The sequence below is a fragment of the Phyllostomus hastatus genome, unplaced genomic scaffold (genome assembly GCF_019186645.2).
Source record: "Phyllostomus hastatus isolate PE091 unplaced genomic scaffold, TTU_PhHast_1.1 phas_contig_98, whole genome shotgun sequence".
Lineage (NCBI taxonomy): Eukaryota > Metazoa > Chordata > Mammalia > Chiroptera > Phyllostomidae > Phyllostomus > Phyllostomus hastatus.
Genome location: NW_025333999.1, coordinates 10,119,474 through 10,138,198, shown reverse-complemented (window position 1 = coordinate 10,138,198; position 18,725 = coordinate 10,119,474). Strand labels below are relative to the sequence as shown.

The window sequence follows — 18,725 nt, the reverse complement described above, 5'->3', positions numbered from 1 at the left end:
CAGACATCTCTCTTGCCCTCTTTCCATCATGCAAGAATATGGGGGGGGGGGGCATCTGCAACCCAAAAGAGAGCCAGCCCTCACCAGAACCAGACCATGCTTACTCTCTGATCTTGGACTTCCAGCATCCAGAACTCTGAGAAATAAGTTTCTGTTGTTTAAAGCCACCCAGTCTCTGGTGTTTTGTTGTAGCAGCCCAAATTGACTAATACACCCTTCCTGTGACTTTAAGGTTCTGGAGGGCAGGGGTTGTACCTTAAACTTCTTTCTTTCCTCTACTGGTTTGTTAGCTCACACATAATGGGCACAATGCTTGGACTGGTTAACTTTCCTGGGTTAAGACATCCAGCATGAAATTTTGAATAAATAGCTGAATTCTCTTACAAAGTGTATAATCTAAGTACATTTCTATTATCCTGGGCTTACTCCTTATATGATATTCCAGTAAGCCAGCCTACATTCATTATACCTTGCAGAGGGCTAGAAATCCATTAGCTGTGGTTTGATCCCCATTGCACTTCATGACATGCTTTTGGGGGGTACCGTGTCACCTCATCACAGCATTGGTTACCTTGTGAGGGGCCTGAGTCTGGCTTCTTTGGGGAGTGCTGTGCAGCCCACAGGTGCAATTTTTTTCCTGCACAATTGATGTGCTTGTTACAAAATCTAAATCAGAAAAGTTACCTTCATTGTGCATATCAGCAAAGAAACAGGGTGAAGACTGCCCTTGGCTTCCCTAAAAATTGGAAACTGGCCGCTAGTTCAGAGGCAATTTTTGATCCAGAGTAAGCTATCTGCCAACTCAAAGAAGTGACACCGACCAGCACTAATTACTGACCACCAATGACAGGAAGTACTTTTGGAATAGTGTGGTTTTTGAGGATCTGTGTTAAGAGAAGTCAGGGGTGGCAGGTCCTCTTAAAGGGCCTGTGCACAGACATACTTGGACTCACTCCCCCTGAGCTCCAGCTCTGGGGCTGCAGCTCCAAGGCCCCAGGAATATACACAGAGGAACTGAACTTTCTGGCATCAGGGTAAGAGCTGAAGGGGAAGCTTGCCCCTAGACAGAAGTGCTGGCAGAGAACTTAAAGAAGTTAGTTCTTTTTCTGAGCTCTTCCCAGACAGGGCACCATATCTGAGTCTCCATCAGTCTGGCCATCACTGCTCTCCCCACCAGGCCTGGTGATTCCCTGAGACCCAGCCCCACCAGCTTGAAGACCCAACCAAGCTGTTTCCAGTGGCTTTTTCATATGAATGGCCTTTCTTGACTCACACTTCAGATTTTCCTAAAATCTCTCAAATAAGCAGCTTCTGGCCTCTGTGTACCCTATACCTCTCACTAAATGGCCCCAGGTCCAACACTAGTGGCTTCCAGCCTTGGTTCGCAGCTTGGCCTCTCCTGTGCACCTCCATGCCCAGCACAAGTAGCAGCCATCTGCAGATTGCTTTGTAGCTCATGCTGGGTGGTTCTGGGGAGAATACAGGAGGTGGCTGACCTTGACCTGTACCTCCAGGGAGGCTCCAGAGCTAGTGCAATTGGTAGACAGCTTCAGGCCACATCAAAGCACCACCCAACTACATCCACTAACAACACACACAAGGGGCAAACTCAGCAGGCACCAGAACCCGGCTGAAGTAAGTCCTGCTCTGTGGGGTAGTTCCCTGCACAGCTGATCCTCTACAGTAGTTGTGGCCAGTCCTTGCAGTGGACTGGGCTGGATAAATGCCTTTCATTGATATGCTAACAGCAATCAAGACTCAACTACTATAGGAGGGTGCACATGGCCCACAATAGAGGTCAGGGGACATATGGAGTGCCCAGCTCAAGTGATTTGGGAGCCCACTGGACCCTACAGAACACCTACTAAAGAAGGCCACTCTGCCAAGCCTGGGAGATACAGCAGCTCTACTAACACATAGAAACAGAGAGAGGCTGCAAAAATGAGGAGACAAAGAAACATGCCCAAATGAAAGAATAGAACAAAATTTCAGAAAAAGAGCTAAACAAAATGGAGACAAGTAATCAACTAGATGCAGAGTTTAAAACACTAGTTATAAGGATGCTCAATGAACTTAGAGAGGACCTCAACCGCATAAGAAAGGACCAGTCAGAAATAAAGGATTCACTAATTGAAATGAAGAATAATTTACAGGAAATCAACAGCAGAGTAGATGAAGCCTAGAATCAAAAGAGCAATTTAGAACATAAGGAAATAAAACACACCCAATCAGAATAGCAAAAAGGAAAAAATCCAAAAAGTGAGGATCGTATAAGGAACCTCTGGGACAACTTCAAGTGTGCCAACATTCACATCAAGGGAGCGCTGGAAGGAGAAGAGAGAGAAACAAGAAACTGAAATTGAAAAACCTATTTGAAAAAAATAATGACAGAAAACTTCTCCAACCTGGTGAAAGAAATAGACATACAAGTCCAAGAAGCACAGAGTCCCAAAGAAGATGAATCCAAAGAGGCACACACCCAGACACATTAAAATTAAAGTGGCAAAAGTTAAAGACAAAGAGAGAATCTTGAAAGCAGCAAGAGAAACACAGTTAGTTACTTACAAGGGAGCTCCCAGAAGACTTTTAGCTGATTTCTCAACAGAAACATTTCAGGCCAGAAGGGGTTAAAAAAAGTGATTAAAAAAAAAGCAAGGACCTACAACCAAGATTACTCTACCCAACAAACCTGTGACTTCGAATAGAAGAACACACACATTTTCCCAGACAAGAAAAAGCTAAAGAAATTCATTATCACCTCATCAGTATCACCTCATCAGTATTCAGCAGAGTATTAAAAGAAATGTTAAAGGTCTTCTGTAAGAAGAAAAAAAAACATAACAAATATGAACAATAAAATGACAATAAATACATATCTACTAACAATTGAACCTAAAAAACAAAATAAACAAACAAGCAGAACAGAAACAGTCTCATAGATACAGAGAACATTTTGATGGTTGGCAGTTGGGAAGATGGGTAAAAAAGGTGGAGGGATTAAGAAGTACAAATTGGTAGTCATAAAATTGTTGTGGAGATGTAAAATACTGCATAGGGAATATAGTCAATAATATTGTAATAACTATGTGTGGTGTCAGATGGGTACACGATTTATTGGGATGATCACTCAGTCATACAATGTCTAATCACTAGGGTGTACACCTGAAACTAATATAATATTGTATGACAACTGTAATTGAAAAATAAAAAATGATTAAAAAAAGAGAGAGGTGGGAAAGGACTGGGGTAACAGAATATGAAACTAGAAACCAACAAACGAAAGTTCCCCCACGAGCTCTGTGACCTTGGGCAAGTCACCTTGTCTTCAGTGTCCTCCGTGTAACACAGAGGCTTTTCTACACTTGCTGAGGCTCCTTGTGCTCTCTCTTTGGGTGTCTGTGAGTGCATATGGTTTGTGTGCAGGTGGAGATAAGCAAACACGTTTTCCCCTAAAGAGCAGCTGCAACTTGAGTAAAAATCAGGTGCTGGTGAGGAAACAATAAAACACTTTAAAAGTGGGTTGCGTGTCAGCCACAAACCACACCCAGGCTTCGTGGGGGCCCCTGTGGGTCAGCAGTGCTTCATCTGCCTCAACCTTTGGAACAGATTTGGTGGTTTTCTCCTTCCTGATGGGCCTTGATTACATTTTGTATAGTTTGAGCCAGAATATTTCGACCCCTTGGAGGAGGAGAAGGGAGGGTCTGCTCAACCAGGGGACTCTACCCTCCAGGCAGGCAGTGATCAATGGTTGCAGTTTAACCCTTACCCTTGTCTCACAGCGGGATGTCTGACTCAGGGGCCACCCAGGTCCCAGGCCTGTGGCTAAGAGCCCCTTTCGGGGAGGCCCAGGAGGTTCTGAAGCTTTGCTCTTCCTCCCACCTCCCCTAATACACACTCTCCCCTCTTCCCATCACAGCTCTCTACTGCATCCCCTCTCCCACCCCTGACGTGGCCAGCAGTGACTGGGGACTCTCCAGTCACCTTTCCAGGCTTGACATTGCTGTGGCACTGCTCTGACTCGTCATGAGGCAGCAAGGATTCAAGAGAAGGGAGGAACATACAGGGGGACACTAAGATAATCAGAACTTCTGGAGTCGTCCTGTCTGTCTGCTTCACTTTGCAGATCGGAAATGAGGGGCTGGGGTCTCCAAGGCCATATAACCAACCAGCAGGTGGCTGAGATGAAGACTAGAACTGGGTTTCCTGATTTCCAGTCAGGACCAGCCCCCACCTGACTCATTACTTTTTCTCCCTACTTGATTTCAGCAGAGTCATGCATAGATATTTTAAGACTTGTAGAAGCTTCACAAGGTTTTGAATACACAAAGAAATAACCAAGGGAAATGACAGCTTGGATGCCACCTCTCAATGAGGATGTTGCTGGGCTCAACTTGAAGTGTTTAATCTCTAAACATTCTTAGTCGTGTCTGTACCCACACGAGATCCTTGTTTCAAAAATGCAGTATCTGAACCTGGTCCCTCTAGGCCTGATCTCTCTCTATATAAGAAAACTCTCCAGTTTCCTTCATGAACCAGGTCCATTCTTTCAAGAGGGGAATCCTGCCCTGGCCATTGTGGCTCAGTTGGTTGGAGCATCATCCCAAACACCAAAAGGTTGCAGGTTCAATTCCCAGTCAGGGCACATACCTAGGTTGCAGGTTTGATACCCAGTCAAGGTGCATATTGGAGGCGACCAAGAGATTTTCTCTCTCACTGATGTTTCTCTTTCTCTCCCTTCCTCTCTAAAATCAGTAACATTTGAAAAAGAGAGAGAATCCTGATTAAGACTCTGTGCCACTCCCCACAAGGAGATTACATGCTAAAAACACAGGCACCACCAGACAGTGGCGACTCCTTATTCTCAACTGATGTAACACAAACTCAACATCTTTCAATTTCCTGTAGCACAGCAAAGAACCAGGCCAAGGCATTTCAACAAGGTCCCCTCAGCACCTAGTATCAGCCAGGGAGAGTAACATGAGACCAGGTAAGAGGCTCATCAAGTCCAGGTCCCTTGCTGTTACTGGGGGAGGGTGAGGAATGGTCAGGGATGGTGGTGGGGTGTTCCCTACTTCCTGGAGCCTCTGTGAGAATCTGGCTCGTCTTCATTCTTCTCCTTGAATTGTTTCCGGTCTGGGCTTGCTCCCAGTGCCATTTCTTGCTCAATTCACCTACTAACTAGAGCCGAAACCTAGTGCTGTGGCAGATCATCTAACCTGTTTCTACCTCTGCACTCAGCCTCAAAGCCCATCCCTCCTCCCCACCCCTCTGGGTGGCAAACACCAGGCCTGGAGCAGGCACTGAGTACACATTGGTGCCAAACTGAAATATGGCAGGATCCCACAGCCAGAGGAAATTGGGTCATTTAAACAAACAGGCAAATGAAAAGTAAATGATGGCACAGTGCTATAACCAAGGAGGCCATTCAAAGGACACAGGGCCTCCCCTTGAACTGCGTCAGTGTGAGAGCTATCAGGGAAATTGGCCAGTTTTCCACGCAGCTCAGCACTTACACTGTGAAGCTGCTCCACACTCTCCCACAGCCCCAAGTGAAAGCAAGTCAATGCTGGCACCAGGGGTTGAGAGGCATGAAGGAACAAGAACCTTCATGCAACCTAAAGGAGGGACAAGGACAAGCACTTGGGCTTTTCTTTTAATTATTTACCAGATAAAAAAGAAAAAATAGTGATTGTTTCTCTTCACCCCCAACATTTCAGTTGACCCAGGTCCCGTGGGAGAAAAGTCTGTTGAAAGGTGACTTGAGCTCCTGGCCCGAGCGAACGCTTCCCCTCCGCTCCACACCACCTCCCGCTCCACAGCACCTCCCACAGGAGGGCCAGGAACGGGCTCCAGGCAGGAGGCTTGCGCTGTGGCAGCAGTGTGGCAGTGTGGCTGTCATCTTCTCTTCTCCCTGTTGCCACAGCAGTCATTCTCTCCTGTCTGTCCCATTTCGCCATCCTCCCCCGTCAAAGCAGGAAGGATGACAGGGCTCGAGGACACAGGGACAGGTGGAGAGCAGGACCAGAGGCACGCAGCAGATCCGGCAGCAGGCCCTGATCTTCTGCTTCTATTGCACAGCCTGGCTTAGGTCATCTGCCCTGAGCAGTGGGCACAAGGCAAAATGCTTCTGAAATTCAAACAAGGAGCCTGTTGTTGTGTGCCTGGCTCAAGAAGGGGAGGTGTGTTGTTGTGTGGCTTCTTCTGATAATAGATATTGAAGTTATGTTTAAATTAATTCATGATGGGGCAAGGCGGCAATTACGCCTGTTTAAAAAAGCATACGGGTTTGGACACTTGGAGCCCTGCAGTCACCTGGGCTTTCCCACCCCCCGAGTTCAAAATTCCAAGAACAACCCTTTCTCCAGTCAGATCTTCTGCATCAGATGGAAGGGGCAGCAGCGACCACCAACCACACGAGCCCCCTCCAGATGTCATGATTCTGAGCCACTCAGGGTGTCTCTGAACACCTGGAGAATCTGACAAATGAGCCTAGAGAAAAGCCTTTTACAGTTTCCGCATAAAGTGGCAGCTGTTTGATTCTCATTCTTCTCACCAGTGGAAGTGGAGTGGGACTGTAACACGCTGTTTACCTGGCTGCACACACAGAGCACATCCCTCTAAGAAACAGCGGGTGGGGGGAGAGGACTGATTTGGATCCAGCAAAGCTGCAGCTCTGTCACCTCCACCGGCTGGAACAAAGCTGGTGGGTGGAGACAAACCTAACTGAGCCCACGGCAAGAACTGCAGGCTATGGGAGGTGACAGGTGACACGTGGAACTGTGTAGTTGTGGCACTATGAAGATGGGGAGTCTGCAGCACGCCCGCAGAAGTGTGTCTGTCCCGTAGTGAGTGGTGGCGTCCAGGTAAATCAGAGTGGTTCTCCTTCCTCTTCTCAACAAATTCTCAGAGTTTCTCCTTCAACAACTATGTACACACATACAAGCCTGGTCTCTCTTTTAGATGAGGGTCCTTCACTTGAGGGTCCTCCAATGGCTTTAGAGAGTCGGTTCCAATTGCCTTTTTGGAGATTTACTGCTTGGGACCAAACCTGCAAGGAGAAAAAATGATGAACACGATACCAGGCAGATCATTAAGATGGAAGCATCCCAGTGTTGAAGGCACTGAATCTTACTATAACTAAGGAGCCCAAAGCTCCCTTCCCAGGCTCTGGTAACCCTGGCAAATTACGTGCCTGGTCTGGGACGCATCAGCCCTGTGTGGCTCCTTTCAGTCAGAGGGCCCATGGCCACCAGCAACAAGCAACCCTGGGAATACAGCTCCATACCTCCCTCTGATAAGGACAATTTCTCAAGTTCAGCTTCAAGCTCAGCATCCGAGATCCTAGGGATAGGCACACTGTTGGTGTAAAACTTCTCATGCGGGTGATCAGGCCGATCCAAAGGTTCTTTGGTGGTATCCTGAAGAAGGATGTCCAATTCCTTCTCTAGTTCCTCGCTGTCAAAATCTGGAAAGAAAGGACAATGTGACGACACAGAAAGCCCGGGGAAGAAATGCATTTATGAGTCAAAGATGGAGGGCAGCAAAACTCAGCTCAGCTTAAAAAATCAGGTGGCTCGGAAGGCAGAGAGCACCTCAATGCACACACTCTTTTTCAGGCATGGAGCTAAGTTGCTAAGAAGGTATGTTTTGCTCACTCCACAGAACTGACCCAACTTCCTCTTATCCTTAAAGAGGCATCTTCCAGTCAGAAGCTTAGTTAGTAAGGAACACTGAAGCACGGAGGGAGGAAATGACAACTCCTTCCCAGGAGTCCTGAGGATAAGCCCCAGAGAGAGACTGATCACAGAACAAGCAAGCGAGGTCCCCTTAGGAAGGAAGGAAGAAAGAACCACCTTGTCCACTCACCTAAGCCATTGGTTACCCCGCCAGCCAGAGTCTGAGAAACTTCGTCCTGGGTGTCACACAGCTGTAAGGGAAAGCGCAGGCCTTGAACTCTGAGTGATGTCTCCATGGCCCTCTGACTTTGTATCTCAGTGGTACACAATAATGTCACCCCATCCGAGAAGCAAAGGCAGCTCCCTCAAGCTCACAAGGCAAAGAGTCCAGGTTGTGAAGAGAGGAAGTACAACACATCCCACCTGCCCCCAGGAACTTCCTCTGGAGTCTCCCTCCCAGCCTTTCCTGTACCTCTTGGATCTGATCCACGAGGCTCTCTGCTTTCTCCACTGTGACGTCCTTCATGGAGAGTTTGAGGGCTCCTACCCCGGCCTGATAGGCATTGAAAACCTAAAGAGAAGGCAGTTATCAGTGCAAATTATGAATACTGGCCAAACACATACAATATTGTTTCACCTCCAAAAGACAGTTTTGGGTTTTTTTGTTTTGTTTTGCTACCCATGCTCAATTCACCCCATGTCCACTGGGGCCCAAACTTCCCAATGCAACAGGCTCAGTCAACCATATCCCAGGCCTCGTCCAAGCAGCAGAGCCACAGTGGAGGGGATGAGAAGTGGGTGCCAGACAGACCAGACAAGTACTGGGTGGAGGGGCGGTGGCTACCATCTGATCTGTCTGCGAGGCGTAGATCCGGTCCAGGATGCCTTGAACGGTGTCCAGCTTGGCATGCAGGGCCTCGATGCGCTTCTCTGTCCGTTGTTTGGCCTTGAGAGACCTCAGTGCCTAGGGTGGCATGGAGACATGGTCAGGGTCACACTGGGCAGAACGAAGGGCCAGAGGAAGACAGCCACTCCCAGATGCTACGGCCATCCCAAGCCTCCCTCTGTGGTGCGTGGGCCACCTGCAGACTGTTGCCCTTGAGCCCCAAGTTCCTTTCTGAACTGCTAGGGCACCTGTCACTGCCAGCCCAGTGCACAGGCACACAGCTAGAGGGGAAGAAAGAACTCACCAGCTGCTTCTTTCCTGCTCGGCATGCCCGGCGGGCTTCCTCCTTACACCTATGAGACAGGGGGACAGATCGGGGTGGCAGGGTCCTGAAAAGTCCCCAAGCATAGCACTAGGTACGGTATCTCCAGACCTGAAGATCAAATCCATCCTACCCAATAGCAAGAGAAGTGATGCCTGACAGCCACTGCCAAACTCTGGCAGCAAGCTGAGATATAAGCGGAGAGAGAACCTGCTAATAAGCACCTTAAAAACAGATTCCCCTTTTGGGAGCCAGAAGATCAGAAATCAATTTCTAACACCAACAATAACTTCAGACACGTTTGGGTTTCTTCCACTGTACGATGCGGTGAGCAACTACATCTTAATCTAGCCCTGACTGGTGTGGTTCAGTGGGCTGGACGTTGTCCCATAAACACCAAGGTCTCCAGTTCGATTCCCGGTCAGGGCACATGCCTGGGCTGTGAGCCAGGTCCCCAGTTGGGGGCACACGAGAGGCAACTAAGTGATGTTTCTCTCACACATCACTGTTTCTGTCCCTCTCTTTCTCCTTCCCTTCCCCTCTCTAAAAATAAATAAAATCTAAGAAACAAAAACAAAAAACAAGTACATCTTAATCCAGTGCCTATACACCTTCCTCTGTGGATAAGTGTTTGTGTGCCCTTAGCCGGGACGCCTTGCACGGTCATGCACAGGGAAGAGCAGGAGTCCCTCAGAGGCCCCCCGAAGGCAGAGACTTGTGCTCACTACCGTGTCCCCAAGGCCCCCAGACAAGGCCCGGCTCGATCAGTGCAGCTGAAGTGGATACTGGTGTGGAGAGCATAAGCACAGAGTTAGTGGTCATAATAATTAAAATTCATTTTTCTCCTTTGTGATATTCTATGCTTTCCACGACACCTGTATTAAGCAGTGAGTAGTTTTGTAATCAGTAAAACAAACAAACAAACAAACAAACACACAAACAAACAAACAGCCTTTTTTTTACAGAGCCCACAGGTGCCAATGCTTTGCCGGCTCCGAGGGCCAGCAGGGTGGGGGTGCTCGGCTCCGGGGTAGTTACCTCTCTGCTTCCTGGGATAAGGACTCCACTTTGCGTGAGAGCAGCCGTTCACTCTGCATCAGCTGGTATACCCCAACATCGACATCGTTGACAGGAGAGACCTTGGCATGTGGCCCCCGGGCAAACTTTACAATCTGAGGGACAGGGACAAATTACTGCTGCCCATGCCACAAGGGCTGAGACCCCCCCAGGCAGGACTGCTGGTGCGCACGGCAGCATGCGCTGAGTCATGGAGTGGACGGCTCGACTGCGTACCTTTTCCCCGTTCTGCTCGAGGACTGTGACTCTCTTCTCTTTCTGCAGCTGCAGCAACACCAAGTAGAAGGTCCTCTCGTCGGGACAGGAGCTGGCACAGAGGGTGCTCAGCTCTGACAGGGCCACCACAGGGTGCGAGGAGAGAGGGGAGTTCTGATACAGACGATACACCTCCTCGGCCTTCTCCTGTTAGTGAAGGCAAAACACGCTCACAGGCCCTGACCACCGCCCCGAGACTCAGCGAGCCCCAACCCCTGCTTCCAAACGACAGTCAAGCAGCGCAAGAGCAAGGGGCACCTACCCATCCTCCCTCAAGTGGCAGCTTTGGAAAAGAAAAAAGGACCCGTGTGTTTTAATCACTGGAGAAGAGTTTGGTGGATACGGATGAAATGAGGTCCATGATGTACTGGAAGCCAGCTGTACTTGCACTTCCAACTGGGACTTTGTGTTTAGGCGTCTCCCCAGCCAACGGTCTTACAAGGGAAGGAGGTGGCAGTGCGGCAGGCTGGCGGGGCCGCAGATGAGGGCTGAGGCTGGTTCTCAGCACGGCCTGTGCAGCCCCGAACCAGCGCGTCTCACTGGTCCTCAGCTCCCTCTCTCCAACTGCAGACATCCACCTTCCCTTCCAGTCCATTTTTATGCCAACTTCCCTGCTCTGCCCATTTTATCCCAACTAACAGTGCTGCAAACAAGAATACCACTGTCCTCAAGAGAGAAGTATGGGACAAACAGGTGGGGTAGGGTTTTTGTGAGAAGTCTAAGAAATAGATTCCAAGAAACAATGTCACTGTGCTCCTCCTATGTGCAAATTACCTGCTGTCTTTGGTGAACCAGAAACACTTACTGAGGTGTGCACAGAACACTGAAGACATAGGGAAGGAATATCCAGGAGTTCAGAGGCTGTTTGGAAACAAATGGCTATTGAGCAAAATTCTGAAGGGCAGTGAGTTTGTGGGTGAGGCAGGTGGGAGGGCGTCTCGGGCAAAAAGGTGATCAAAAGAAATGGCATGGGGTGTGAGTCAGCACGGTGGCTGCAGGTCAGACAGAAGGGGAGAGAGTAAAGCACTTCCTTCTGGTACAAGGTGCAGTATCTCCCATGCTGTCCTTCATTTGGCTGCCCACGGGGAGGCACTGAATGGAAGTCACATGGTTAGACTGACAGAGGTCTAGCTGACAACTGTGAAAGGTTGGATTGTAAGAGTTAGGCTTTGAGGCAGGGAGACCATTTAGTCTAGAGGATTTGAGGGACTAAACAGGGCAATAGTAACAGGGACAGAAAAGGGATGGATTCAAACTGCATGTAGAAGATAAGGCTGGTGGTCCATGGTAACTGGGTCTGGAGTCTTGCATGACTCCTGGGTTCTGGTTTAAGTGACTGGATGGATGTGATGCTATTGGTTAACAGCAAGAATCCAGCAGGAAAAACACATTCTAAAGGAAAGACGAAACATCCCATGTTGGACAGACATGTTGGTGTGGATGCTTGGGGCACATCCGAGAAGACCCGTACAGCAGACAATTGGATACACAATCTGGAGCTCCAGGAGACGCCAGGACAGGGGACAGGGAGAAATTAAACCACAGGGAAATTCAGAGAGCGAACAATGGGCTGAAGGGAGACCAACATTTAAGAGATGAAGGAGACCACAAACAAGATCCAGAAACACTGCTCAGGGAGAACCAAGGAGAACCAACACAGTCGAGGAAACGGAATATTTTAAAGAGTGTCAAAGGCAGCAGAAGAGTCTAATAAGGTACAACCTAAAGTTTTCCTCAGATTTGACTGTCCTGTCAGATAACAACACTTACTCTAAAGCTACTGTAGCGAGAACAGGATGGCACCCACACACAAACAGATTAATGGACACAATGTGAATAAGTGATGTTAAAAACAACAGGCTATTCATTCAGAAGAAAACACATTTTTCCTCTCCACATATACAAAAATGAATACTGAATTACTGACTTTCAAATTGAGAAAATAAAAGTGTTAAATAATTTGAAGAAATTATTTTTAAAAATCTGACTAAACTTAAAGAGGATAACTTCCTAAGCAAGATGAGAAATTTAGCACCCATAAAGGAAAATTGGAGACATCCGACTGCAGAAATAAGAAAACATCTATATGGTGAAGGACATCGTAAACAGATAGCAAAAAGCAAATGAGAGACTGGGAGACAGTATTCACATCCCTAACCGTGTACACACACACACACACACACACACATAAATATATATTACACAGAGAACTCCTACAAATTAATGTAAAAGGTAAATAATTGAATATAAAACAGGACATAAATAGACAAGTCACAGAAGGGGATATATAAATAAATGGCTGGTAGGTGAAAAGACGCTCAAATCTTCTGATCTGACGAGGTATCATTTTCGCTAATCAAACTGACACATTTTAAAAGACTGATGTCACCCAGCGCTGACAAGGGTGTGGGGTGGCTAGACACTTTAATGTAGTCTTGATGAAAGTGTAAATCGGTACAAACTTTTGAAAAGTTATTTGGCAATTTCTGTTAAAATGTAAAGTGTACATATGCATTTCTAGAAATCAATTCCAGAAAAATAAAAGCAGAAATACACAGATGTACAAACAAGGCTGTCAGATAAGTATTTTTTTATAATAGAGAAATTGGAACGACTTAACTGTCCATCCACGTGGCACCTACTACATAACTGTGGTGTATCTGCAGATTATCACACAGCCATCCCCAAGAATGAGGACAATCTATATTGTGTAGGGACTGGGAAAGGTGCTCATGATATATTAAGTGAAAAGAACACAAAGCAGTTTGCAGACCAATAGGTAAAATCCATTTCTAGAAAAAAATGGTATATGTACATACACATACATGAATATATATGTATATTCATTTATTTACTGAATAAATATTTACTGAGTCTGTTCCCAAGGTCCCAGGTCCCAGGAAATTCTCCTTCTGGTAGGAGAGACAGATAATAAACAAACAAGTAAAATAAATAAAATAAATAACATTTTCGAGAAGTACTGATTGCTGTCAAGAAAATAAAATGCAAAGTATTAATATAACAGTGTGAGACACAGTCAATAAGCAAAGATATGTCTGTAAACACACACATGTGCACACACGCACATGCACACACACACGGGAAGGGAACGTACCGAAAGAGAGGGAAATGGGATGAACAGAAAGGAAACTTTCATTTCTTTGTATAATTTTTTAATATAGCAAAATCTATAGGCAATTTTTCCTTTTTTGTACATTTTTCAAATAAAAAGCTACTGCTGCTTTCTATGTCTAGACTTGAGAATATCAACTGACCTCAGAAGGTTTTCTTTGTTTTATAAAACATCCAGGTAAGACCCTGCAGTTTTAAGGAGATAAACGAGTCTCCATCCCAGGAGAAAACCAGGAAGTCTCTAAATATTAGAAAGCAGATGTCACTGAATGAGCCTGAGTATTACACGTTCTGTCTACTGACATAGACTAGGTATAGGTTTAACAGTATCATGCACCTACAGATCTGGAAGACTTATTTTTCTACCTAACCAGGATTAGATTACATTGCTACCAAATATTACCGCTGGTTTTGGAAGACCTGTGTAATTCAACTCCCACCCCATCTCTGCCTTTGCTCTCAAAGGACTGAGTCCAAAACCATATCCACGGGGATAAATGGACCTATGTCCCTTTGCCCCAGTTGGAGAACATGGGAGGTTAGACTGCACAACGGAATGGGGCTTGGCCCAGCACCACCCAAACCATTCTGCAGTTTCTGTGGGGCCTTGGCTAAGCCTTGGAGGTCAGGGCACTGGGTGGGGGAATAACCATGAAGGTGGGGGTGGAGTGCAGAGGGGGAGAGAGGTGTTCCCCTGAAGAAAAATGTGTGCTGCTCAGTCAAAACCCTGGGGGACTGGGAGAGGTGGTGGTAGATTTTGGAGACCTCCTCTCAGTCCAAGGCAGAGAGGCCTGGGGGTCTGTAGAGGTGAGGAGACACTGGAGCTTCTCTTGGGGTTTGGGAATGGGCATTCTGAGCTGACTCCAGCTGTGTGGAAGCCTCTGGGGCTATGCAAGGACCCTGATGTTGGGTTTAGTCTGGGAGTTTCAAAATAGCTATTGTCTGCAGTATACTTCCGCTAACAGGTGTTCAGTCAACTTTGCACCTTCTCTCTCCCCCCTCCTCTCTAAGGTTACTATAATGTTGTCCACAGCAGCTTTGGGGGAGTGCTGGGGCTGAAGCTGGTGTGCACTGTGTCAAAGAGAGCGTGGGAGGTGAGGAAGTGGTGACAACAAAAGCTTTGACGGGAAGGAAAGAGACAGAGCAGAGCTAGGCAAGGGCCCGGGTCCCACACAGGAGTCAAGTGGGTTTAGAGGCTGACGAAGGTGAGCACCAAAGAGGGAGATGGAATATACAGAACAGGAGGCTAATTACGGAATGGGGGCAAGCAGTGTAGGGACAGACTCAGGAGCACATGCGGAAGAGGAAGAACACTCCATCCTCCAAGCTCTGGCCAGGAAAGAGGGCTCAGGGAGGTTAAACTGGAGGAAGACAGAACCCTGAAAGCGCTGACTCAGGAGATTCGACCTTCTCCAGGAAGTGTCTGCAGAGACAGAGAGCAGAGCATGGAAGGAGTGTGTGAGTGGCTGGGAGAAGACAAGAAAACCAGGCTGTGGGGTGGCTCTGAGGGCCCTCTGAAAGCTCAGGGTTGTGAAAGCGGACCCGGTTTTGGTGACAGGGTGACCTTCTCCTGCAGGGATGGAGACTATGGGGCTGACTGAAAGTGGCAGATTTGCTGGAGTCTCTGGTGTGGACCAGAGAGCTGCAAAGTTGCTGAGAGTACTGAGGAGGGAAGCAGTCAGGGATCAGCTGCACGCCCGAGGCTGGTAGGGCGGGCAGGCCTGGGGGAAGCTGACTGACCAGGAGAGCAGGAAGGGACCAAGGGCCTGGAGGCCTCTTTGATGGAAGTGAGAAAGGGTTATAACCAGAGAGGAGAAAATATGAAGTAGTTTGTTGATTTAGGGGAAGGCAAAGCTGAAAGTCACAAGGTCCACAGGAATCCTGAGAAATTCTTGTCAGTAAATTACAGAAGGCAAAGCATTGTCTAAGCATTTAGCTTTTCATGAATCCCTACAAATACAGAAAATAATCAACTGCATGTTACTGACAATTCCTAGACAGAGGCTCACCCTTGACATAGATTGGGATGGATGGCCAAGAAGTTCATTTGTTTTTTCCATAAGATGCTCTGGTTGTGCTTAGTTGTCTTTTAACTTCATTCGAAACAATTTTGTTAGACTGTGTTGTGATAGCTGTCATGTCAGCATGTTTTCATGTGGGAGATTTTTCGCTGGACAATGCTCCACAGTAGGGCAGACCAGTTGAAGTCAACAGCAATCGAAACATTAATTGAGAACAATCAACATTCTATACAGCAGATAGCTGTCATCCTTGAAATATCCAAATCAATAAAGTTGTTGGTGAAAATGAAAAATGTTTATTTTATTTTACGGAAAAAAACACATGAACTTTTTGGCCAACCAACAGATGTCCAACTGACATCCAAATGATGTTACAAAGTACAGAATAAGGAAAGTGAGGTAAGCAATTATCACCTGTCACCAAGCAAAACAATACGTTCTGTCTCTAATGATACTTACAAGGGATGTGGAAGAACCTGTCACCACATAAAATGACACCCAGACCTCTCCTTTCCCAGTACCCACCTTCAGGAGCTCCACAGCCACTAGTACCTCCTCTGCAGGAACCTTATTATCCCCTAGCATGTTGGAGAGAGTCCACTTGAGGGGCTTCAGCAGGAAGACTCCGACCCCCCAGGAGATCCAGCTGCTGTCTACACTGGCCATGAAGTCGGACTCCCGCTGCAGCTCTCCTCGACTGCAAAGAAAGGGCACACAGTAGGCATCATGCGATGTCCCATTCCAGTCCTCACATCCCCCTCCCTCCAAGAGGAACCTGATCATCATCAACACCATTTATTAGGCGGCTACTCTGTGCCAGTTACGATGAGCAGCTACCACGTTTACGCTCCAGCTCAAAGCCTCATGTGTCGGCAAGCCAGATGGCGTCATCGGTACTTATGCTCGTGAGAAAACTGAGTGGCTGAGAAGGTGAGAGAGGCCAAATCTAACCTGTAATTTAGGTTCAAAACACAAGCTCTTTGGACCTAGTGTTTAGGTCCAAAACTTAGGACCTAAAACTTAGGTCCTAAGACTGCGGAGGCACAAGAGGACGAAGGGCCTATGATGAGACTTTCACAAATGGAGCTCAAAAGTGATAAAATGAAAATAACAATAATGGATCACTGTGAAATGCAAGGCATAAGGAAGAATACAAAGAATTCAGAGAGAGGGTTTTCTGCTCTTCCCAAGCTATGGTGGAGAGAAGACATAAGCATTTCCTGATACTGGTAGTAGTAGTGACATTCACTGAATGCTTGCCATGGGCTGGTCACTTTGTTAAGGGCTATGTAAGGAATATCTCTTGAAATCCTCACAATAAACCTAGGTTCAATAATCACCACCACTTTATAACTGGTCAAACTGAGGCTTAAAGAGGGTACATAATTTGTCCCCAGTAACAGAATTTATCCATGATCACATAATTTAGCAAGTGGCAGAAGTAGGCTTTGAGTCCAGGTCATTTGGCCCTCAAGCAAAGCTGTTAACTACTAAGCTCTGCTGATTCCAAGGAGCACAGCTTCCTCAAAATTCTCCAAGTGCTAGATGCCGCCAAAGGCCAGGATACGTCAGCACAGTGAAAGCAGCCAGGAAAGGAGAGACTGAGGTATGAAAGGCCTCTGGATCAGAAATGGTACAGGATGGTCCTGCTGCAATTAGGAAGCCCAGACTGTTCCTGTCCCTAACTGACTTCCTCAGCTACCCTCTCCCCTGCAGCCCACTTCAGGCATGAACTAAAACTTTGTCCACACTACCCTTGCTCAGAAAAGAAGTTTCAGAAACAGTTTGTCCATCAATGTCAGTCAATGGAGAGGTAATGGGGGAAGGGAGACTTTCTGATCAGGAAGACCAGGAAGCTAAAGCCAACATTTCAAACTTGACTTTCTTCTTCATTCACTGAGGGAGGCAGGAATTCACTGGCTAGACTACTCTGGGTATGATCTATACAATATGAAGTGCAACTGACTTAGAATCAGAAGACCAGGGCCCAATCCTGGCATCATCTCTGACTGTGTAACCCCAAGGAAGTTGTGTGGTCTTTCTGAGGCTCAGTTTCTTCTTCTGCCTGCTGAGTATAATTCTGTCATCTACTCCACAGGACTGCTGAGGGGGTCAGATGAAATAAAGGGGTATGCAAAGGATTTGCACACTGTGAAGTGCTGTGCATCCATCAGACATCCAGACTACTGCCTCAGGTATTCCAAAACATTGCACCTGTTGCACAGGTAGCACCCACCTACAGGACCTTCTCAGAACACCAAGATAGTAAAGCCCTCGCCATCCATCATGTATTCTGCTCCAAAGAGCCTGTGCCAAGGACAAGACAGGCCACAAACATGACCTGTGCTATGTATGGGCTGTCGGCAAGACCCCTACAACCTGGCCTCTTCCCCACTACTGCCCCCTTAGCACTTCCTTAATTCGAGAAATCTTACCTTACAGATCTTCTGGGGTAATTAAAATTTGGAAGGCCCTGCCAAATAACTCCATAATCGGATTCCAGTCCTGACAAATCATTGTCACCTCTGCCAGGCTGGCTTCTCCTGTCTCGATCTCAACTAACTGGACTATCTCATACCCTGTCAGTATCTGTCCCCAAACACCGCAACCCCAACCTCTTTCTCGTCTTCCTCTGCCTTCGCCTGCTGAGCAAACACAGGCTGCTCTGAACCAACCCGGGCTGGGCGAGGTGCACGGACAGAGAACAGGCTGGCTCCCAGAGCTCAGGGAGCCGCCCCCACCCCAGGCCCGGGCCCGCCCTCACCGCATCAGGTCCTGCAGCACCGTGGCCAGCCCCAGCGGGACGCTGCCCTTGCGCTGAAAGGCCTCCTGCAAGTCCCGCAGACGCAGGCGCACCACCCCCTGGCGGCGGCTGTGGCTCAGCACCAACGGTGCCCAGAAGCCCATCTTGCTGTCCCAGTCGGTGCTGTTCACCTCGCGACTCCTTTTGAAGGCGGAGAACAGGAAGGACATGCGCTCCTCATCCTCCTCCCACTCGGGGGGCAGTAGGCCCGCCGGGTCTCCCCCGGCCGTGGCTTCGGCCTCCCGCTCCGGGGACCACATCGGAACCCCAGCCCGGCCAAGGTGCCGAACACAAGCCTGGCCTGGCCCCTTCCGCCCTGGTTCCCTCCCGGCTTCCGTCCTTTGACCACCGCCTCCTCTGTCATTACGTCACCGCCTCCGCAGCGTGAACTGTCTCGCACAACGTCACAACGCATGCGTTGCTCTGCCTCTCTGCGCTAGGAGGCAGAATGATCACCCTATTTTTGGAGAGTGTTAGGGAGCCTGCGCCGACCCCTCCTCCCGCCGTCTTTGTGCCGGAGGAAAGGGCTTTGCGCCTGCGTGGCGCGTAGATG

At 47.9% G+C, this 18,725-nt stretch overlaps 1 protein-coding gene across 2 annotated transcripts; it reads right to left on the bottom strand.

Annotated features, from left to right (window-relative positions):
• Positions 1 to 5,640: 5,640 nt before the first annotated feature.
• CHMP7 (charged multivesicular body protein 7) lies at positions 5,641 to 18,661 on the bottom strand. Of its 2 annotated transcripts, none has more exons than XM_045853225.1 (10): positions 18,304 to 18,661; positions 15,895 to 16,066; positions 10,178 to 10,363; positions 9,923 to 10,056; positions 8,867 to 8,915; positions 8,521 to 8,640; positions 8,149 to 8,247; positions 7,867 to 7,927; positions 7,286 to 7,465; positions 5,641 to 7,048 (listed from the first exon to the last, which is right to left on the bottom strand). In XM_045853225.1, exons 1-10 carry the CDS (start codon positions 18,585 to 18,587, stop codon positions 6,996 to 6,998), a joined length of 1,338 nt encoding a protein of 445 aa, XP_045709181.1. In that variant the 5' UTR covers positions 18,588 to 18,661; the 3' UTR covers positions 5,641 to 6,995. The 2 variants fall into 2 exon arrangements, with proteins under 2 accessions (XP_045709181.1, XP_045709180.1); XM_045853224.1 differs by having other exon boundaries at positions 18,134 to 18,558.
• Between the last annotated feature and the right edge of the window lie 64 nt (positions 18,662 to 18,725).

Excerpts from the sequence above, each read along its gene's own strand:
- CHMP7 (XM_045853224.1), bottom strand. The coding sequence starts at position 18,432 with ATGTGGTCCCCGGAGCGGGAGGCCGAAGCCACGGCCGGGGGAGACCCG. Across the intron at positions 10,057-10,177 it reads TCGAGCAGAACGGGGAAAAG|ATTGTAAAGTTTGCCCGGGG; the intron begins GTACGCAGTCGA and ends CCTGTCCCTCAG. Across the intron at positions 8,641-8,866 it reads GAGCAGGAAAGAAGCAGCTG|GCACTGAGGTCTCTCAAGGC; the intron begins GTGAGTTCTTTC and ends ATGCCACCCTAG.